Genomic DNA, 22,797 nt, shown 5'->3' on the forward strand with positions numbered 1-22,797 from the left:
GCTCTGAGGTGCCCACCCAGGAGCAGCTACAACCCATGTGCCAACTCCTGCCCAGCCACCTGCCTTACCCTAAGCACCCCAAGAGACTGTCCAACGCTGCCCTGCGTAGAGGGCTGTGAATGCCAGAGTGGCCACATCCTGAGTGGAACCACCTGTGTGCCCCTCAGACAGTGTGGCTGCAGTGACCAGGACGGCTCCTATCACCTGGTGAGAGGCCTTAAGGCAGGGGATGCTCTCCCTTTCTCGCTTCATGTGGGTGTGGGGAAGCAAGAGAAGAGAGAACAGGAAGATGGAGGCCTTGGAGCCCAAGAAGAGATGGGGCAGGACAGAGGCCGGGGTGGGGTGTGGGGGTGAGGACAAGGGCTAGATGATGAGGGGTGGAGAAAATTCAAGACCTGGGAATGCTGGTGCCTACCTGTAATCTCAGCCCTTGGAAGGCTGAGGCGGAGGAAGGGTCGTGAGCTCAAGGGCAGCCTGGGCTACTTAGTAAGAGCCTGTCTCAAAGAAAAGATGGATGGCTAGTTAGAAGGAAAATGGCCATGGGGGGGGGGGAGGGAAGGAAGGGAGGGAGGCAGGGGAAGAAAGATAAAGAAGGAAAGGAGGGAGGGTATGGGGGGAGAAAGATGGGGGAAAGGAAGGGACCAAATGCAGTTACCCTTCTGGGTTGGGGAGGGCTCCACCCATCTCCAGTTTCCAAGTTTCCTCTTGGCTCTGCTGATGATGGCCATGCCCCACAGTTGGGGGAGAGCTGGTACCCAGAGAAGACCTGCACCACGCTCTGCACATGCTCAGTCCACAGCAACATCACCTGCAGCCCAACGTCCTGTAAGGCCAACCAAGTGTGTTTGCGCCAGGAAGGGCTGCTCCGCTGCGCTGATGGTAAGCGGGTCCACGCTGTGAGGGATGTCCCTTCAGTCACAAGGGGCAGCTCTCCCGGCCCTCCACACCTCCTCCTGACACCCCTGTCGTACTGGAGTCTGGCGTAGCCTATCTGTACCTGAAGGCCTTGTGGCAGAACTCAAATTGCCATCCTCTGACCTCCACCCCAGTCTGGTCTTCCTGTGCCTGCTTCCCGAGTGTTGGGTGTTGGGCTCACAGGCATGTGCCACCATACCTAGCTCTTTGTTTCATGTTTTAAAAAGTATATTTAGTTTTTTCTTTAATTAATTAATTAATTAATTAATTAATTAATTAATTAATTATTTTTGGTGAGGGGAGGTGGCCATGCACCTGTGTGTGTATGGAAGCCAAAGGACAACTTATAGGAATCGGTTCTCTTCTTCCACCATGTGGGTTCTGGGAATCAAACACAGGTTATCAGGCTTGCTATAGGTTCCCTTACCTGTTCACCAGTCTCACTGGGCCCACACCTGCTCTGCCATAGCATGTTTTAATTCCTGTCTGCCCACAAGACTTATGCCAGCTTGGACTTTGAATCCTTCCTTCCTTCCTTCCTTCCTTCCTTCCTTCCTTCCTTCCTTCCTTCCTTCCTTCCTTTCTTTGTTTTTGTTTTTCAAGACAGGGGTTCTGTGTGGCCCTGGCTGTCCTAGAACTCACTCTATAGACCAGGCCAGCCTTGAACTCAGTGATTGCCTGCCTCTGCCTCCTGGGTGTTGAGATCAAAGTTGTGCACTGCTGCCACCACCACTGCCACCACCACCACTGCTTGACTTAATGTGTCCTCCTCTTTCTTGGGTCTCTCTGGCCTGGATGAGGCAGAGAGAAGGGTGGATGGTGTTCCAACGGGCCTTGGCATGATCCCTCAGCCACCTCTTTCTCCACAGAGATGGGAGACTGTCATATCTCAGAGGATTCCCAGATCGTGAGCTTCGACGATCATAGCCATCCTATCCAAGACCCATGTACCTACATCTTGGTCAAAGTGTGCCACCCCGACATGAACCTGCCTTTCTTCATGATCAGCGGGAAGACCAATGTGAACGCCAACGGCAGGAGCGGGGCTGTGGGCATCTATCAGCTGTACATCGACATCTTCAACTTCCACATCACTCTCCAGAAAGACCATTTAGTCCTCATAAGCTTGGTACTCATCCTGGGCTGGGGAAGAAGAGCAGCAGTGGCAGCGGAGGCTCCGGTTCCCGCATCGATTCATGGTTCTATCTTCCTCTTCAGATCAATAACTCAATGGTCAGCCTTCCCGCCACCACCCAGATCCCTGGAGTCAGTGTCATGACTGAAGACGTCTACACCATTGTCACAATTAAGGATGAAATTCAAGTCAAGTTTGAGAGCAATAATTTCTTAGATGTCAAGATCCCTGCATCCTCTAATGGGAAGGTTAGAAGGAAAACAGCTGTGTGCTGGGGTGCTGGACTTGGGGAGTATAGAAAGGCATGCCATTCTTAACACACCAAAGAGGCCATTCCCTAGCATAGAAGAAAGAAATGGAATATTATTTTTATGTAGGAATAGCAAGTGTGCTTCAGTGAAAAATACCTTAGAGCCTGGCATGTTGGCACATGCATCTAATCTGGCAAGTACCAGGCTACCCAGAGAGACTGTGTCTCAAAAACCAAATGGCTTAGGTTTTATTGCTTTTGAAAGAGTGCCAGGCTACTATCTAGGAAGCCCTGGGTTCCATCCCCAGCAGCACATAAACTGTGTGTAGTGGTACAAGCCTGTGATCCCTGCACTAAGGAGTTGGAGACAGAAAGATCAATAATTTAAGGTCTTCCTCAGCTACATGTCAAGTTGGAGGCTAGCCTGGGCTACAGAAAACCTTGTTTCTAAGAATAAAAATAAAAATTGAAAAAGGCAGTGAAGGTCGTAGCTGGCTGGAAGGGCACCTGCCTGAGACCCTGGGTTTCACCTTGAGTACCGAAGACGGAAAAAAATCCCCTTATCTCCATGACACTGAAGACCCACTCCCCTCTGTCTTAGGTCTGCGGTGTGTGTGGCAATTTCAATGGTGAAGAAGAGGATGAGCTCATGACACCCAGTGATGAATTAGCTGAGGATGAGCAGGAGTTCTTGAACAGCTGGAAAGATAAGAGCATTGACCCAAAGTAATGATCCTCTACGTCCGTCTGTCCTCCTTCCTCTACGTCCATCTGTCTTTCTTTCCTCTACATCCATCTGTCCTTCTTCCCTTCCCTTCTCCTTTCTCCTTTCCCTCCTTCTTTCCTTTCATTGCTTTCTCCCTCCCTTCTCCACGTCCACCCTTTCAGGACAGGGTCTCATTGTGTGGCTCTGGCTGGGCTGGAACTTAACAGATTAACCAGGTTAGCCTTGAACTCACCAATGTCCTCTTGCTTTGCCTCCTGCAGGCTGGATTACAAGCATGCACCACCAGACTTAGCTCCTTCCTAGCTTCCGTCTTTCCTAGATTCTTTCCTTCCTTTCTTTATCTTTCTTCCTCTCCTCTCCCTCTCCTCTTCCTCCTCCCCCCTTCTCCTTTTTGTAGTATAGTGGACCTCAAACATTCCAGGCAAGGGCCCTAACCTGCAACCATATTCCCCACTTCCATTTATTTTATTTTAATATGTATATATGGTAAGTGTAAATACGGGCTCAGACATGCCCTGGTGTACATGTGAAATCTTGGGTCAGCAAGTACTTTTACCTCTTGAGCTATTTTGCCATCACCTTTTCTCTCTCTCTCTCTCTCTCTCTCTCTCTCTCTCTCTCTCTCTGTGTGTGTGTGTGTGTGTGTGTGTGTGTATGCGCGTGCGTGTGCAAAATCTCTATTGTGTATTCCACACCAGCCTCAAACTTTCCTATAGCTAAGGGTGAACTCAAACCCCTCCCTCCCTCCCTCCCTCCCTCTCTCCCTCCCTCCCTCCCTCCCTCCCTCCCGTTTTTTGAGACAGGGTTTCTCTGTGTAGCCCTGGCTCTCCTGGAGCTTGCTCTGTAGACCAGGCTGGCCCCAAGCTCACAGAAATCTGCCTGTCTCTGCCTCCCACATGCTGGGATTGAAGGTGTGTGCTACCACCCAATGAACAACTTAAAAAAAAAGATTTATCTGATTTGTTTAATTTTGTTTTATACGTATGAGTGTTTTCCCTGGTACCCATGGTGATTGGAAGAAGGCATTGGATCTGCTGAAACTGGAGTTATGGATGGATGTGAGCTATTGAATGTACTGGACAGTGAATGTAGTTCCTCTATAAGACCAAGTGCTTGACCCCTGGACCCATCTCTCCAGCCGCAATGAACCATTTCTTCTTTTTTTATCTTTTAGTTTTGTGAATTCTGCTGTGTGTGTGTGTGTGTGTGTGTGTGTGTCATGGTGCATGCGTGGAGGTCAGAGGACAGTTTGCTTGAGTCTGTTCTCTCCCTCTGTTACATTGGATCCAGGTCAAGTTCAGGCCCTGAGACTTGGTGGCACGTGCCTTGCTTGCTGATCTTTTTCGCCAGCCCTGCTCTGAACCTCTGGTCCTCCAGCCCCCCACTTCCACGCGCTGGCATAGCTGGCATACGCTGCCTTGCGCAGCTCCTCTGAGCCCTTGCTTTCCCCATTCTAGTTGCCAGAAAATTGAAGAGCAGATCATGCAAGTGCAGCAGCAGGAGATCATGAATGGAAACTGCAGGCCCGCTGACTTTGAGGAAGCCCAGGTCAACTGCCAGGCTGCCCTCCAGGGCCCCGCCTGGGCCCACTGCTCCTCCCGGGTACCCGTCAGGCCCTTCTTGCTGAAGTGCATGAACAGCTTCTGTGAATTCACAGAACTCTTCCGTGCTCTCTGTGAGTCTCTGCAGTCCTTCGAAGATGCCTGCCAGGACCAGGGTCTTAAGCCGCCTATCTGGAGGAACAGCAGCTTCTGCCGTGAGTCTCCCCGTAGTCGTTGCCCCCACACACGGAGACTGGAGGCCCACATTCATGTGCTGTTCTTCAGTACAGCCGCCTCCCCAAAGATGATTCACGCATTATGTAACTTCAGGGCTGACCAATTGGTATTGGACAGTGTCAGTTAGGGGGTTCATTTGTGGAGGTAATTTAAAGCATCGTGAATACAGCTTCCCTGACGGTTCTAGGAGACACAGTCTCACAGCAGATTCCTGGCCCTCTGACTCTTAGGATCCTCCCGTCTCCTCTGCAATGTCCCAGAGCGCTAGCTGTAGGGGTTGTGATGCAGGCTTATCAGACGAGTCTAGGCAGCTTCACATTTTGACCACTTTTGATGATCTGTCACTTCTCTTTGATGACCTGTCATGGTCTCCATCTGTTGCAAAGAGAAGTTTCTACAGTGAGGGGTGAGAGCTATACTTATCAGTGGATAAAAAGATAAGTATTTAGAATACAGCTCAAAATTATTCTGGTTTAATAAAGTGGTAGATTCTTCACTAAGACCCACGGCTTCGCTAGCCCCGGGCTAGGTTTCCAGTATCAAGCATGTTTTCCCTCTTGTCAAGCAGGCCTTCCGTCCAATTAGACAGCTGGTGGTTACTGCCAAGACGCACGTGCCACCATTGCACCCATGGGAAATCTTCCCATGCTTCTTCTTGTTGTGACTCATAGATGTCACAGCTGGGAAGGACTGCTGGTTGGTTCCTTCCTTCCTTTGCAATTTGCACAGCACCTGCTTGGACTGTGAAAGCTAGGCCTCAGGGAGGAGGCTCTCAGATAGGATCCAGCTCAGATCTTTCCATACTGTATCCAAAGTACATGTGTCCTCAGCAAAAGGAACTTACCTTTCCTTTGGAGGGCAATGAAACCTACATTGTGTTGGGCATCTTTTGGACTTCCATGACTGTCTTAGTTTGAGTTTTATTGTTGTAAAGAGACACCATGACCAAGGCAACTCCTATAAAGGACAACATTTAGTTGGGGCTGGCTTACAGTTTCAGAGGTTCAGTCCATTAGTTTGGTGGGAAGCACGGCAGCCTTGGTGCTGGAGGAGCTGAGAGTTCTACATCTTAAGCTAAAGGCATCCAGGAAGAGATTCTTCCTCAGGCATCCAGGAGGAGGCTCTGACTCCCACTGGGCAGACTTTAACATGTGTATGAGACCTCAAAGCTCCACCTCCACGGTAACACACTTCTCCTTTCTCTAACAAGGCCACACCTCCTCCAACAAGGCCACACCTCCTCCAACAAGGCCACACCTCCTAATAGTGGCACCTCCCATGGGCCAAGCACATTCAACCCACCACACTGACCAACAACTCCAAAGGGGTTTCTCATACCTGATACTGAGGCTTTTGTTAGTCTGTTGAGTATTTTCAGCCCAAGTGACTTCATTTAAACTATATGTGTATGCACATCCACTTATATGCATTATATGTCATTTTTCTTCTTCTTTTTTTTTTTTGTGGGCGGTGGATTTTCAAAACAGAGTCTCCCTGTGTAGTTTTGACTGTTCTGCAGAATTGGACTGGCCTCACACTCACAGAGATCCACCCGCCTCTGCCTCCCAAGTGTGGGCATCAAAGGCACGTGTCACCACTGCCTAGCCAGTTTTTGTTATTGTTGTTGTTGTGGGGTTTTTCGTTGTTGGTAGTGGTGGCTATTTTTGGCAGTTTTTGGCGGGGGCTGTAGGCATCCATTGGAATGCATTCCACATCCCAGGAGCTATACCATTAAAGAAAACTGACTCTGTCTCCTGTGAGGTATCTGTTGTTAGCAGCTCTTCAGCTAGGGTAGGAATCATTCACATTTCCCTTCTCCATGCTGAGATGTTGTTGAACTTGAACTTGTGCAAGTCTTGTGCATGTTGTCATGACCACTGGGAGTCAGTGGATACAGGTGCCCTGTTGTGTCTAGAAAATACTATGTCTGTATGGTCATCCACCCAGACTGTAGCCTGGAGAGACGACTCGGCAGTTAAGCACTCTCCGCAGAGGGCTCAAGTTCAGTTGCTAACATCCACACCAAGTGGCTCACAAATCTCTGTCTCCAGGGGATCTAATACCTTCTTCTGGCCTTACGCACATCACATACACAAACCCACACACAAGTATGCATGCATACATACATGCACACACATATGCACATAGAAGTAAAAAAAAATCTTATAATGTAAAGCAAGGAATGAGTAAAACATTATTATTAATATTAATATTAATGCTAATGTTAATATTAATTTAGTTGTCTCTTCATATCAACAGGGTTGTGACTGGGTACAGGAACCACAAGGGCAGTGACATCTGAGGATGCCTATGTCCCTTTCATAAAATGGCATAGAATCTTGTACAGTACCTACGTACAACCGCCAATATACTTTCAACCCTCTTTAGATGGTTTCTGATATTCAATATGCTATACAGGCTAAGTCAGCCAGGCTAGGAGTACAGCACAGTGGACTAGTCACTATAGAGTGACTGCCTGGAATCCTTCAGTGATGGGTTGGGGCAAGGGCAAGTTAGTTAAGGGAGGGACAGCTGATCTGAGCAGCGGATTGCCGACTCTACCCATCCACGAATGCAGTGTAATATTCCATTTGCTCGCTTCCTATTTTTCTTTATTACATTTATTTATTTATGTATTTCTTATTTGTGTGTGTGCATGCATACATGCGTGCAAACGTGTAGCCACAGACATTCAGAAGTCAGAAGACGACTTTTGGGAGTTAGTTCTCTCTTCTCACTGTGTGGATCCCAGAAATTCAATTCAAGTCATCAGACTTGACAGCAAGCATCTCTGCCTGCTGGGAAATCTGTTGAGCTGTCTCTCTCTGTTGTAAACTCACTTGTGTAGCCAAGGATAGCCTTGATTCTGTATGCTCCTGCTCTGTTCCCTGAGTGCTGGTAGTTTAGCTACAAGGCATCACACATAGCTCTTTCCCTTAAAGACCATTTTAAAATCTTGACAGTTTCCCTCACTGCCCCGTGGCCGCATTATACCTAGTACTTACTCAACTGTACGTTCTCTATGTCCTATATTTACCGACTGAGGTCATGAAGGTCACTTTGCTATTACTGGCTGACCTGGATAAGTTTCCCACATTAATTTAAAGAACCTCATTTGTTTGTTTGTTTACCTTCTCGTTTATTTCTCCAGGGCTATGCTCACAGCCCATCCTCAGGCAGTGCTGAATACCTAATAAGACAGGAGACAGGTTCCGGTGGCTGAACCCACCCTGGTTTCGGCAGCCTTTGCTTCCTTGGGCCCCGTCTGACCCTTGTAACTGATGCCAGTCTCCTCTGACCCGTAGCTCTGGAGTGCCCAGCTCACAGTCACTACACAAACTGCCTTCCCTCCTGTCCACCTTCCTGCTTGGACCCAGACAGCCGCTGTGAGGGCTCTGGCCACAAAGTCCCCGCCACCTGCAAGGAGGGCTGCATCTGTCAACCCGGTTATGTGCTGAATAATGACAAGTGTGTGCTCAAAACTCACTGTGGCTGCAAAGACCGTCAGGAGGTCTTCGTCCCGGTGAGTGGGAGGAGAAGGCGGAAGCGGGGGCCGCTTTCTCCTTTCCATTGCTTCTCTCAGACTGGAATGAACTTGTCTGATCAATGGCCCTGGAGTATGAAAATTGGTCGGGGTTTGGTGCAGGCTACAATGGTGCGCTACGCTACCTCTGCACTGTGTCCCCAGATACTTGGTGGGGACCGACTGCACACAGGAGCTCTTTCCTGAACCCACCTCCAGCCTCAGATATAATTTTTTTCCATCTGTGGTTTGTTGACTTCAGCAGAGGTGAAACCTGTAGAAAGACAGGGCAGATGTAAGTCCCTCGACAGGAGGGAAGGTTGTCTCTCCAGAAGCATCTTTCCCTGCCCCTTACTATACTTCCCTTCACGTGGCTTCTGCAGGAAGGCAAGAGCTGGCTCTCCAGTAGCTGTACCCAGAGCTGTGTCTGCATTGGAGGGACCATTGAGTGCCAGAATTTCCAGTGTCCCTCGGGGACTCGGTGCCAGGACAGTGAAGATGGCAGCAGCACCTGTGTCGAAATAAGTAAGGGCGCTGTGAGGAAGGTGGAGAGGGCGTGCCACGTCTGGAGGGCTGGTGGCAAGGCAGAAAGTCCTTTAGTCCCTGGCCTAAGAGGCGGCGGAGAGAAGGTTCCACAGGGGAGAGGGATGCTGGGGTTGCCCAGCTGGGCTGGGCTCCTTTTCAGTGTAAGGCTCGTGATTCTATTCAGGTGAGTCTCCCACATTCCCTTGGGAGATCTATCTTCTTCTTTTTTTTTTTTTAAGACATATGGGAAACCCCTTTTATTTATTTATTTTTTTAAGATTTATTTATTATTATATATAAGTACACTGTAGCTGTCTTCAGATGCACCAGAAGAGGGCATCAGATCCCATTACAGATGGCTGTGAGCCACCATGTGGTTGCTGGGATTTGAACTCAGCACTCTTACCTGCTGAGCCACCTCTCCGGCCCCATCTTCTTTTCTAAGGGCACATGTGGCACGCAGTGCACCCTCAGTTAGAGCTGGAGGGAGGACAACAGAGAATTCACGTGCTCCCAGCTTCCTGTTACTCAGCCCAGCCTGTTTGCTGTAGTTTCTGCCTCTTCAGGCCCCTCTGGACCCCTCCAGTAACCTGTCTCCTCCTTCCCATAGGTGTGCAGTGCCCCGCCCACAGCATCTACACCAACTGCCTTCCCCCGTGTCCTCCTACCTGCTCCAACCCAGATGGCCACTGTGAGGGCACCAGCCCCAACGCCCCTGCCACTTGCACAGAAGGCTGCCTCTGCCACTATGGCTTTGTGCTTGACAAGGACAAGTGTGTACCCAGAATTGAGTGTGCCTGCAAAGACAGCCGGAGTGCCTTCATCTTAGTGAGTGGGCGTGGAGAGGAGGTTTGGCTTCCCCTTCTTCCTTCCCGCTGCTTGTCTCTGCTTGGGATGTTCCTGTCTGTATGCTGTCTCTGGAATGTGAAGACTACTTAGGCCTGGTACACAGCGGGCACATGCTCTAAGCATGAGCCTTGCCCCAGTGGATGGCTCCGGGATTCTAGGCAAGTCTTCTAACTCTGAACCGTGCAGCACTCCCTGTCTGATGTGACCTGGCGAGCAATGCACTGCTCAGCCGCACCCCAAGACACTCACTGGGGTGTTCCACACAGGCTTTTTGCCTCTGTATCATACCCACAGCCCCAGATGCCATTTAGAAAGAAACACAGATATTTTTCTACTGGCACTTGGTTGACTGACTAGGTGTGGAACTTGAAATAGGGAGAGCATGCGTAAGCCCTTCAGGCACGAGGCTCAGCCTGATTCTTGAGAGCACCCATGCAGTCTCCACGTCCTTTCTTATTCCCTGACTTCTGTAGGCAGGCAAGACTTGGATATCCGAAGACTGTACCCAGAGCTGTACTTGCACGAAAGGGACCACGAAGTGCCGGGATTTCCAGTGTCCCCCAGGGACGTATTGCAAGAAGAGCAGTGATGGCAGCAGCACCTGTGTCAAAATCTGTAAGGGTGGGGAGGAGGGTGGGGAGGAGGGTGTGCTAAGGCAGGAAAAGTCAGGGGCCAGGCAAGAAGGATCTGGGCCCGTTTGGGCCTAAGGCTCAGGGCTAAGAGCTACCCTAGTTAGAAAAGCCCCGTACTCATGCTGAGCCAGGACTCCTCCCTCTCAAAGTCGTCCTCCAGTGGTTGCTCTCCCACACTCCTTTCTTCTCTGTGTCTTGGCATATAGTCCACTGCCAGTCGGTGTCTGCTGAATGCACACTGAAACAGAGGGAGCCCCAAGACCCCTTGTTTATTCCACCCTGCTTGGTTTCTGAATGCCGTGGGGCCCTCTGCTCTCTCTACTAACCCTTTCTCCTTCAACCCCGCAGCTCTGCAGTGCCCGGCCCACAGCCAGTTCACAGACTGCCTTCCCCCCTGTCTGCCTTCCTGCTCTGACCCGGAAGGCCACTGTGAGGGCCTCAGCACCAAAGCCCATTCTAACTGCAAAGAAGGCTGCGTGTGCCAACCTGGCTATGTGCTGCATAGCGACAAGTGTGTGCTCAAAATTGAGTGTGGCTGCCAAGACACCCAGGGTGACTTCATCCCTGTGAGTTGGTATGGAAAGTGGGTCTGAGCGTGTGTGCTTGGTGAGCCAGTCTCTTGTGTGTATTAATCGGGGTTCTCTAGAGTATCAGGGCATATGGAGTGACTGTGGATAGAAAGGGAATTATCACAGTGACTTACAGCCTGTGGTCCAGCTAATCCAGCAGTGACTGCCTATAAATGGACAGTCCAAGAATCCGGTAGTTGTTCAGTCTGTGAGGCTGCATCTCTCAGACATACACTGATCTTTAGTATATCCCAGAATCCCAAAGAAGCAGGCTTTAATGCCAGTGAAGGAATGGACTTGCTAGAGAGAGCATGCACACAAAGAGAGAGAAACTTCCTTCTTCCTGTCCCTGATAGGCTGCCAGCACAGGTGTGGTATGCCAGCAGCATAGTATGGTCCATACTAAAGGTTAATCTCACCTCAAAGATCCAGATTAGAAGTGGGTCTTCCGTCTTCAAATGATTTAAGAAAGGAAATCACTCATAGTTGTGCTCAGCCATTCCGGTTTTAGTTCATTCCAGATGTACTCAAGTTGACAACCAAGAGTGGCCACCAATAATAGTGCAACTATGAGGCCCTGGGATCGAATTACCACAACCCACAAAAGCTATTGTAGTGGTGCTGTACTCACAGTGCTACTGGTAGATGAATACAAGTGGATCTAACCAACTTGTGGAGTTGGGAACTAACTAGTCTTGTGGAGAGCAGCACATGCATGCATGTATGTATGCATGCATGCGTGTATGTATGCATGTATGTATGTATATACATATGTTCATATGTATATATATATATATTTAAAACAGTAAAATTTATTTGCTTTAGGTTTTACTGAACCATAATTTAGACACATAAAATCTGCCCACTTCAATGCATAATTTCATGAGATGTGGTGTTTCCATGGCAACACAAAGGCCTTTCTTGCTCTTCTGTAGTCGGTTCCCTAGAGCCTGCTATCTCAGGCAAATACCCACCCCCCAGCTATCACACAGATCTGTTTCTTTTCTTTTTTTTTTATTCGATATATTTTTATTTACATTTCAAATGATTTCCCCTTTTCTAGCCCCCCACTCCCTGAAAGTCCCATAAGCCCCCTTTTCTCCCCCTGTCCTCCCACCCACCCCTTCCCACTTCCCCGTTCTGGTTTTGCCCTATATTTCTTCACTGAGTCTTTCTAGAACAAGGGACCACTCCTCCTTTCTTCTTGTACCTCATTTGATGTATGGATTATGTTTGGGGTATTCCAGTTTTCTAGGTTAATATCCACTTATTAGTGAGTGCATACCATGAGTCACCTTTTGAGTCTGGGTTACCTCACTTAGTATGATGTTTTCTAGCTCCATCCATTTGCCTAAGAATTTCATGAATTCATTGTTTCTAATGGCTGAATAGTACTCCATTGTGTAGATATACCACATTTTTTGCATCCACTCTTCTGTTGAGGGATATCTGGGTTCTTTCCAGCATCTGGCAATTATAAATAGGGCTGCTATGAACATAGTAGAGCATGTATCCTTATTACATGGTGGGGAATCCTCTGGATATATGCCCAGGAGTGGTATAGCAGGATCTTCTGGAAGTGAGGTGCCCAGTTTTCGGAGGAATCGCCAGACTGATTTCCAGAGTGGTTGTACCAATTTGCAACCCCACCAGCAGTGGAGGAGTGTTCCTCTTTCTCCACATCCTCTCCAACACCTGCTGTCTCCTGAATTTTTAATCTTAGCCATTCTGACTGGCATAAGGTGAAATCTCAGGGTTGTTTTGATTTGCATTTCCCTAATGACTAATGAAGTTGAGCATTTTTTAAGATGCTTCTCCGCCATCTGAAGTTCTTCAGGTGAGAATTCCCTGTTTAACTCTGTACCCCATTTTTTAATAGGGTTGTTTGGTTTTCTGGAGTCTAACTTCTTAAGTTCTTTATATATATTGGGTATTAGCCCTCTATCTGATGTAGGATTGGTGAAGATCTTTTCCCAATTTGTTGGTTGCCGATTTGTCCTTTTGATGGTGTCCTTTGCCGTACAGAAACTTTGTAATTTTATGAGGTCCCATTTGTCAATTCTTGATTTTAGAGCATACGCTATTGGTGTTTTGTTCAGAAATTTTCTCCCTGTACCAATGTCCTCAAGGGTCTTCCCCAGTTTCTTTTCTATTAGCTTCAGAGTGTCTGGCTTTATGTGGAGGTCCTTGATCCATTTGGATTTGAGCTTAGTACAAGGCGATAAAGATGGATCAATTCGCATTCTTTTGCATGCTGACCTCCAGTTGAACCAGCACCATTTGTTGAAAAGGCTATCTTTTTTCCATTGGATGTTTTCAGCCCCTTTGTCGAGGATCAAGTGGCCATAGGTGTGTGGGTTCATTTCTGGATCTTCAATCCTGTTCCATTGATCTGCCTGCCTGTCACTGTACCAATACCATGCAGTTTTTAACACTATTGCTCTGTAGTATTGCTTGAGGTCAGGGATACTGATTCCCCCAGAATTTCTTTTGTTGCTGAGAATAGTTTTAGCTATCCTGGGTTTTTTGTTATTCCAGATGAATTTGTTAATTGTTTTTTCTAACTCTGTGAAGAATTGAGTTGGGATTTTGATGGGTATTGCATTGAATCTATATATTGCTTTTGGCAAAATGGCCATTTTAACTATATTGATTCTGGCGATCCATGAGCATGGGAGGTTTTCCCATTTTTTGAGGTCTTCTTCCATTTCCTTCTTCAGAGTCTTGAAGTTCTTGTCGTAAAGATCTTTCACATGTTTGGTAAGAGTCACCCCAAGATACTTTATGTATATATTTTTTAAAATAGGCTTGGCGGCCACTTTCTAGTCTGCGCTGCTTCTCTCTAAACCAGGCTGTTGTTCCTTGCTTGGTCAGGGCCTGCCCTAGACTAGGCAGGCTCTCTATGAGCCATGCCCCAGCCCCCATGGGGGGGGGGTCAGTGGAGGGGATTCAAGGTGGGTCCTTTACCTCCAGTACACGCCCACCCCACCTCCCACCCTGCCTGCCTGTCGGGTCCTACTCTGTCAGGTGTCTTGTGCCTGAGCTGCATGCCAGGCTTCCTTGGAAGATTCTAGGCCTCAGTTCTAACATCGAGCCATTCCCTTCAATAGAGAGGCACTCCCACAGGAGGATTCCCAGCAAGCACTGTACCCCCAGCCCCTGGTGCAGCATTGGGTCATTTGTTTGTTTTTGTTTTTTTTTGAGATAAGATCCCACTGTGTAGCTCTGGCTGACCTAGAATTTACAGAGATCCGCCTGCTTTTGCTTCATGAGTGTCTGGACTGACAGCATGTGCCACCATATCCTGACAAGATGTAGTGGTTTTCTTCCCTCCCCACCCCCACCCGCCACCCCCACTGCGGGTGATTGACACACTAGATGCTGACTCTACAAACAGGGAGGGCAGAGTGAAGCCCTTCAGACCGTGGGCGGGTGCGGCTGCGTCCCTGAACCGGCCTGTTGTCCCTCACGTTCTTTTTCCTCTGGCTTCTAAATTTAGGCAGGCAAGAAATGGACCTCCAGAGGCTGTTCCCAGAGCTGTAACTGCGTGGAAGGGATTATTCACTGCCAGAGTTTCCAGTGTCCCTCGGGGACTTACTGCCAGGACATTGAGGATGGCACCAGTAACTGTGCCAGCATCAGTAAGGGAGCCACCTGGGTGAAGGCAGAGCGGGTGTTCTCATGACTAAAGGGCTCCGAGGCAGGGCGACAAGATGAGTTCCCCAGGCCTTTGAGGTCAGGGATAGAGGAGAGAGATCCCGGGACCCCATAACTCCTCCTCTCCCCATAACCTCTTTGTCTCTCCGTGGTTAGTACCCCACGAGGAACCAGGAGACCCACTTTATTGCTTCATTCCTTGGCGCTTAGCACGCATATCACACTCAGTAAATGCTTGCTGGGTCAATAATTCAAGGGAGAAAAATCCCTCAAAGCTCCATTGGTCGGTCAGACTCACCTGGTTTCCATAGCTACCACCTCCTGAGCCCCTCTAATCTTTTCCACTAACCCAGCTTTCCCTCTGCCCCACAGCCCTGCAGTGCCCGGCCCATAGCAGCTTCACCAACTGCCTACCTTCTTGTCAGCCATCCTGCTCCGACCCAGAAGGCCACTGTGAGGGCTCCACCACCAAAGCCCCCTCCACCTGCAGGGAGGGCTGCGTCTGTGAGCCTGACTATGTGCTGCTTGGTCACAAGTGTGTGCCCAGAATCGAGTGTGGCTGCAAAGACGCCCAGGGTGTCCTCATCCCCGTGAGTGGGCGTGGAGGGCGGGATGTGGGCTGGGGAGATGGCTCAGTGGGTAAGGTATATGCTCTGAAAGAATGCGGACCTGCATTTGAATCTCTGCAGTGCATGTGAACTGGCTGGGTGGCCTGTGCCTGTAATCCAGGGCTCCTAATGGGAGATGGGAGGTAGAGGCAGGAGAATCCCTAGAAACTTGAGGGCTAGGTAGGTAGTGCTGTGTGCTTAGTGGAGAAGGACAACAGCAATGGAGGGGGGAGAGCACGCCCTGTCTCAGTACGACATGGAAGGTGAGGCTTATCCTGACTTGGACACATACATGTTGCATACACATAATTGCACCCAGCCACACATGAAGAGCGGTTTGAGAAGTGCACTTGGGGCAGCTTTCTCCTTCCTTCTGCCTTGTGCACCAGGGCTGTGTACAAGGCTGCCTCTGGAGTGGGAAGGTTGATCAGGTTCTGGAACATACTAGATGAGTGCTCCGTAGCTGAGCCTCCACAGGCAGCTCCTGTGTAGTCAGAGGCTGTGTGAACTGCCCTGCGCCCCCAGGCCACCAAGGGAAGTTGGAGGTCTGACCGAGCACTTTGATGGGGGCCTCTAGGCTGGCGCTCACCAATGCACAGGTGAGCTCCCCAAATTTTCCATCAATAATTGGTCGACTGAGTAGATGTGAAATCTGCAGATATGACCGGCAAAGGTCAGCACTTCAGAGAGCTGAGGCTGGCGCCATCTAACAGGGCCTTCTGCCTCTGCTCCATTTGTAATTCCTGTGGCTTCTGTAGGCTCACAAGACCTGGATCAACAAAGGCTGCACACAGGTCTGTACCTGTGTGAAAGGGACCATCCACTGCAGGAACTTCCAGTGTCCCTCGGGGACCTACTGCAAGGACATCGAGGATGACACTAGTAACTGCACCAAAATCAGTAAGAGGACCACAGGAACGGTGGGGGCTCTTCATGGCTGGAGAGATGGGGGGAGGCAGGAAGGGGCTTAGTCCCCGGACCTGAGGGCTCAGGGGGGAGGGAACACAGTGAGGAGAGATTCTGGAAACAAACTTTTGGGCTACGTACTTTCTTGCTTTTCTCATGGTTACCACCCCATATTAACTTAGAAGACCCATTCTCATAACTTTCTTTCCTAGGGGATTGGCACACAGCCTGTGGTCAGTAAATTTTTTTTTAGGGGGGGGAAATCAAAATCTTACCTTGAAAAACAAAACCCAAGTTCTCTTGAACATTCTATCACCCCGTTTCTATAGTGTCTGCTCCCTTAAGCCCCGCCTCTCTATTTACCCTACTCTGTCTTTACCCCATAGCTGTGCAGTGCCCGGCCCGCAGCCTCTACACCCACTGCCTTCCCTCCTGCCTGCCTTCCTGCTCGGACCCAGATGGCCTCTGTAGAGGCGCCAGCCCCCAGGCCCCCTCCTGCAGGGAGGGCTGCTTCTGTGAACCTGGCTACGTGCTGAGTCACGACAAGTGTGTGCTCAGAATCGAGTGTGGCTGCAAAGACGCCCAGGGTGTCCTCATCCCCGTGAGTGGGCATGGGGAGCGGGATGCTGGGGGTGGGAAGTGGCCCAGTGTGTGAAGCATTTGTTCTGGAAGTCTGAGAACCTGAGTTTGAATTCCTACAACCCATGTAAACCGTGTCAGTCTGTCTCTAATTTCAGGGGCTCCTTTTGGGATATGGGGATATGGGGACAGGGACAGGAGAATCCCCAGAAACCTATGAGCTAGATTGTTTTGTGAGGGCAGCAGTGCAGACCAGGAGAGAGAGAGAGAGAGAAAGAGAGAGACAGAGACAGAGACAGAGAGAGACAGACAGACAGAGACAGACAGACAGAGACAAACAGAGACACAGAGACAACGACAGACAGACAGACAGAGAGTAAAGACCAACACCTGAGGTTTTCCTTTGGCTTCTACAGATATATGCACTCTTATTTACAGGCATGCCAAAGAAAATACAAACGTGGACACATGCACATCATACATGTGTTTACACACACACACACACATACACTTGTTCTAAAAACTAGTATTATACTAGGCATGGTAGCACATTTCTTTTTCTTTTTTTAAGTTCATTTGTTTATTTCCTTTACATCCAGACTGAAGTTTCCCCTCCTCTCCTCTCAGTTCTTCCCCCTTCCTTCTCCTCCCCCATCCACTCCTCCTCCTCCTCTTCAGAAAAGGGGCGGCCTCACAGGATATCAAGCAGCCTTAGCATATCAAGTTGCAGTAAGACCAGGTGCATCTCCTCCTATTGAGGCTAGGTGAGCAGCTCAGGGAGAGGAGAGGAATCCAACAGCAGGCAACAGAGTCAGAGACAGTCCCTGCTCCTACTGTTAGGAGGCCTACATGAAGACCAAGCTGCCCAACTGTTACATATGCTAGCACATTTGTGTAAGCCCAGCATTCAGGAGACAGAGGCAGAGGCACAGGCACACAGCCACACAGACACACAGGCACAGGCACACAGCCACAGCCACAGCCACAGATGCACAGACACACAGGCACAGACACAGACACACAGACACACAGACACACAGACACACAGGCACAGGCACACAGCCACAGCCACAGGCACAGACACACAGGCACAGGCACACAGACACACAGGCATAGACACAGATACACAGACACACAGGCACAGACACACAGACATACAGACACACAGGCACAGACACACAGATACATAGGCACAGGCACAGACACACAGGAACAGACAGACACAGGTACAGGCACACAGGCACAGACACAGACGCACAGACACAGGCACAGACAGACACAGGCACAGGCACACAGGCACAGACACACAGGCACAGACAGACACAGGCACAGACACAGACAGACACAGGCACACAGGCACAGGCACAGACACACAGGCACACAGACACAAACGTACAGACACAGGCACAGACACACAGGCACAGGCACACAGGCACACAGGCACAAACGCACAGACACAGGCACAAACACACAGACACAGACACACAGACACACAGACACAGGCACAGACACAGGCACACAGGCACAGACACACAGGCACAGGCACACAGGCACACAGGCACAAACGCACAGACACAGGCACAAACACACAGACACAGACACACAGACACACAGACACAGGCACAGACACAGGCACACAGGCACAGACATAGACAGATCTCTGTGAGTTGGAAACCAGCTAGGTATACAAAGTGATTTCTAGGACAGTCAGGGCTACAAAGTGAGATTCTGTCTCAAAACAAAAACCAACTAGAAAACGAAGTGGGATTGGGGTCACTGCCTCCTCTCTTCTGCTTCTCTCTACTTGGGAGGCTACTATCTGAATAGATAAAAGTTAGAAAATTGTGTACAAGCCGGGCGGTGGTGGCGCACGCCTGTAATCCCATCACTCTGGGAGACAGGGGCAGGCGGATTTCTGAGTTCGAGGCCAGCCTGGTCTACAGAGTGAGTTCCAGGACAGCCAGAGCTACACAGAGAAACCCTGTCTCAAAAAAAAAAACAAATCCAAAAAACCAAAAAAAAAAAAAAAAAAAAAAAAAACAAAACAAAACAAAAAACCAGAAAATTGTGTACACCTTTAGTCCCAGCAGTCAGAAGGCAGAGGCAGGTGGATCTCTGAGTTTGCGGCCAACCTGGTCTACACGGTGACTTCTTCCAAGACAACCAGGGCTACACAGAGAAAGCCCATCTCAAAAACAACAAAAAAGCAAGTCCTGGAACATATTAGGCCAGTGCTCCTTTGCTGAGGCCAGTGCTCCTTTGCTGAGCCGTGCTCCTGCCCCTCCCAGGGATATGAGACTAGGTTACAGTACCTAGCACTCACTTGAGGACTGAGGTCTGCCACTGAACCATAGCCTCCCTCACCCTCACTGGGGAATCCTAGCAGATTCTCTATAATGAACCAGGCCTCTAGCCCCTCACTGCAGAATTCTAGGCAATTGTTCTACCTCTTAACCAATCTGCTATAACTTCTGAGAGGACTCTAGGCAAGTGCTCTACAGATTTCTGTATCGGAGCTATGCTCCCAAACCACCAATTGAAGATTATAGGCTTAAGCTCCAACACCGAGCCACACCCTCAACTCCTCAGTGCAGGGTTCTAGGCATGCTCTATACCACTAAGCTATGTCCACAGCCCAAGATGCATTTCCCCCAAATCTCTCCCTTCCATGTTTAAGATAGATGTAGCTTGTGTTTATAGGGAGGGCACAGGTCAGCCCTTCACACAAAAGGTGAGGCTGTCTCCTTGGAACCAGTCCCTCTGGCCTGACTCCCTTTCTCTCCCCTTGGCTTCTGCAGGCAGATAAGACCTGGATCAACAGAGGCTGTACTCAGACCTGTACCTGCACGGGAGGGGCCATCCAGTGCAGGAATTTCCAGTGTCCCTCAGCGACCTACTGCAAGGCCCTCGAGGATGGCAACAGTAACTGCACCAAAATCCGTAAGGAGCCATGGCAGAGGGTTGGGAGGGTGTGCTCACAGCTGGAGGCATCAGAGGGAAGGAGGAGCTCAGTCCTCTGGGCTTCTAAGATCTGGGATGGGGGTAGCACTGTGGGGCGGGCGTGTGAGCATCCTGGGTGGGCGGGTCCCTCATCACTGTTAGTCTGTCCCCAAACTGAGCTGGGAGGGCCACATTCTTTAAAAGATGCTCTTAATCCCCGTACAGTGCTGTGCCTGTGTGTGGGTTTGTGCATGTGAGTGTGGTACATATGGAGGTCAGACGGGAGCCGAGGCCCTCAGGTGGAGTGATATGAGGGACCTGGCACCTCACACGGGTGCTGAAGTCCAGTCCCAAGTAAAAGCAGCAGGCGATCTTGAAGGCTGAGCCACCTCTCTGAGCCCTGGAGACCCCTGCGTCCTGTAGCTTGCTCACGTGGGCCTTCTAGGTCATCTCCACTAATTCCAGTCTCTCCCTCCACACCCTAGCTCTCCAGTGCCCAGCCCACAGCCACTACTCCCACTGCCTTCCATCCTGTCAGCCTTCCTGCTCGGACCCTGAAGGCCACTGTGAGGGTTCCACCACCAAAGCCCCCTCCACCTGCAGGGAGGGCTGTGTCTGTGAACCTGGCTACGTGCTGAGTCACAACAAGTGTGTGCTCAGAATCGAGTGTGGCTGCAAAGATGCCCAGGGTGTCCTCATCCCCGTGAGTGGGCGTGGAGAGTGGGATGCTGGGGGCTGGGAATGGCCCAGTGTGCGAAGCATTTGCTGAATAGAGCTCAGGGGGCGGGGATTGTTTGTCCATCCCCTGACTCAACCTGAATCTAACCAATCACTGTAAGCCTTGGTGGTGTGTGTCTGTAAACCAGGGCTGCTGCTAGGATCTGGGAAGCAGGGACCATAATCCCTGGACATGCGTAGGTAGGAGTGGATGACAACAGTAAAGGGGTGGGGGATGGGAGGGAGGGAGGGAGTCTCTGTACAGAGTAAAAGCTGAGGACCAGTACTCAAGATTGTCCTCTGACCTCCAAACATGCATATGTTCCTGCTCCTCACCCCCATAAACACCCTCTTTTTGTCAAAAGGGAGGGTGAAGGCCGCTCTTCCATTCCTTCTGCTTCTCCCCATCTGCGATGCTCCTGTCTATAGACGCTAGTCTTGTGGTATAAAGGATGATTAGGTTCTAGAACATGTCATGGTCTCAGCCCCTCTTGGGAGAGTCTAGTCAATTGCTTTAAGACTGAACTGTACTCCCATCCCTCTCTACCTCTGAACTGGTACCCTGGGGGGATTCTGGGAAGGACTCTACTTCTAAGCCACACCCCTAGATTCCATTGGAGTATTCTAGACAAATGTTCTACTTCTAAGTCACAACCTGGCAATTTCCTTCCTTACCAATTATCACTGAAGATTCTAGGCAAAGGTTCTACAGTTTAACTACACTCCCAGACCCACAGTTGAGGACTCTAGGGCTGAATTCTTTCACTGAGTTATGCTTTTAGCCCCTCCCTGGAGGGTCCTAGGCATGCACTGTACTGCTGAGTATGCCCACAGCCTTCAATGCATTCCCCACCCCTGACTGAATACCTTCCATCCGTAGTTGGTTAAATGAATACACATAGAGCCTGCACACAAGGAGGGCAAAGGATCTCTCACGCAGGAGGCAAGGCTGTCCTCTCACAGACCCTGTGCCCCACGTCCTTGTCCTTGGCACTGCAGGCAGACAAGACCTGGATCAACAGAGGCTGTACTCAGAGCTGCGCCTGCAAGGGGGGGGCCATCCAGTGCCAGAAATATCACTGTCCCTCAGGGACTTACTGCAAAGACATGAAGGATGACAACAGTAGCTGCGCCACAATCAGTAAGGGATCCACGGGGGAACGTGGAGAGGGTGTGCTCATGGCTGGCAAGACCGACCCGGGGTAGGGCGGGAGGGGCCTTAGTCCCCTTGCCCTGTGGGATCAGGAAAAGAGGCACCACCGTGGGAATGGATAGTGGGGGTCCAGGGCTCCTCCTCGGTATCAGTCCTCAGCTGGGAGTCTCCACAGTAACGTGGAAGGCACATTCTCCCCCTTTAAAGATTTTATTTTTCACTCCATGTCTAATGGGGTGTCAGCATATGGCTATGGGCACCTGGGTCAGGGCATGTAGGAGCCACAAGTGGACATCAGATGGATGACCTGGAACTGGAGTCATGTGAGGTTTTTGAGCAGGTAACTTAGGTCTACCATGAGGACAGCAAGTCCACTTAACTGCCAGCCACCTCTCCAGCCCCAAGATATCCCTTCTTTCTTTGTTTCTTTGTTTCTTTGTTTGTTTCTTTGTTTGTTTGTTTGTTTCTTTCTTTCTTTCTTTCTTTCTTTCTTTCTTTTTTCCTTCCTTTTTTCCTTCCTTCCTTCCTTCCTTCCTCAGGGATTGGCACAAAAAGTCCACCCTCAGTAAATGTTGGCTGAATGAGTAACAGATGGGAGGAAAAGCTCCACAGTCTCCTGAGCCTTCTGCCTAGCCTGGTCTCTGGAGCTCGCTTTGCCCGCTGTTTCTCTCCCTAACCTTCCTCCCTCTGCCCCACAGCCCTGCAGTGCCCGGCCCATAGCAGCTTCACCAACTGCCTACCTTCTTGTCAGCCGTCCTGCTCCGACCCAGAAGGCCACTGTGAGGGCTCCACCACCAAAGCCCCCTCCACCTGCAGGGAGGGCTGCGTCTGTGAGCCTGACTATGTGCTGCTTGGTCACAAGTGTGTGCCCAGAATCGAGTGTGGCTGCAAAGATGCTCAGGGTGTCCTCATCCCCGTGAGTGGGCGTGGAGGGCGGGATGCGGGCTGGGGAGATGGCTCAGTGGGTAAAATGTTTGCCTGCATTAGTGTGAGTTTGAATCTGTGCAACCGATACAAGACTTAGTAGTGTGTGTTGTGTGTCTGTAATTCCAGGGATCCTACTAGGAGATGGGAGGTGGGGACAGGAGAGTCCCTAGAGAGATAGCTAGTGTGGGGGGCAGGCATGAAGGACTGCAGCAAAGAGAAGACAGGGACACCGGGAGGAGGGAGGGAAGAAGGGAGGATAGACACTAGGGACTGTCTTCTGACCGCCACATGTAAGCGTATGTCCCTCACCACCCGTCCCCCCTAAAGCTTTTTTTAAAAGCCAGGATGGTGTCTTAGTCAGGGTTTCTACTGCTGCAATGAAACACCATGACCACAAAGCAAGTTGG

General features: G+C 50.1%; 1 protein-coding gene across 1 annotated transcript in view; it reads left to right on the plus strand.

The window, feature by feature from the left end:
- Positions 1–22,797, plus strand: part of Zan (zonadhesin) — a 103,665-nt gene that overhangs the window by 39,643 nt on the left and 41,225 nt on the right. Inside the window, exons 30-46 of the mRNA XM_052168395.1 lie at positions 2–207; positions 738–879; positions 1,785–2,044; positions 2,134–2,298; positions 2,902–3,026; positions 4,485–4,783; positions 8,111–8,328; positions 10,176–10,317; positions 10,683–10,900; positions 14,403–14,544; positions 14,933–15,150; positions 15,927–16,068; positions 16,461–16,675; positions 19,452–19,593; positions 20,079–20,296; positions 21,310–21,451; positions 22,162–22,379. Coding sequence (XP_052024355.1) covers positions 2–207; positions 738–879; positions 1,785–2,044; positions 2,134–2,298; positions 2,902–3,026; positions 4,485–4,783; positions 8,111–8,328; positions 10,176–10,317; positions 10,683–10,900; positions 14,403–14,544; positions 14,933–15,150; positions 15,927–16,068; positions 16,461–16,675; positions 19,452–19,593; positions 20,079–20,296; positions 21,310–21,451; positions 22,162–22,379 — 3,212 coding nt within the window. The remainder of the gene's footprint in view (position 1; positions 208–737; positions 880–1,784; positions 2,045–2,133; positions 2,299–2,901; positions 3,027–4,484; positions 4,784–8,110; positions 8,329–10,175; positions 10,318–10,682; positions 10,901–14,402; positions 14,545–14,932; positions 15,151–15,926; positions 16,069–16,460; positions 16,676–19,451; positions 19,594–20,078; positions 20,297–21,309; positions 21,452–22,161; positions 22,380–22,797) is intronic.

The sequence above is a fragment of the Apodemus sylvaticus genome, chromosome 22 (assembly GCF_947179515.1).
Source record: "Apodemus sylvaticus chromosome 22, mApoSyl1.1, whole genome shotgun sequence".
Taxonomy (NCBI): domain Eukaryota; kingdom Metazoa; phylum Chordata; class Mammalia; order Rodentia; family Muridae; genus Apodemus; species Apodemus sylvaticus.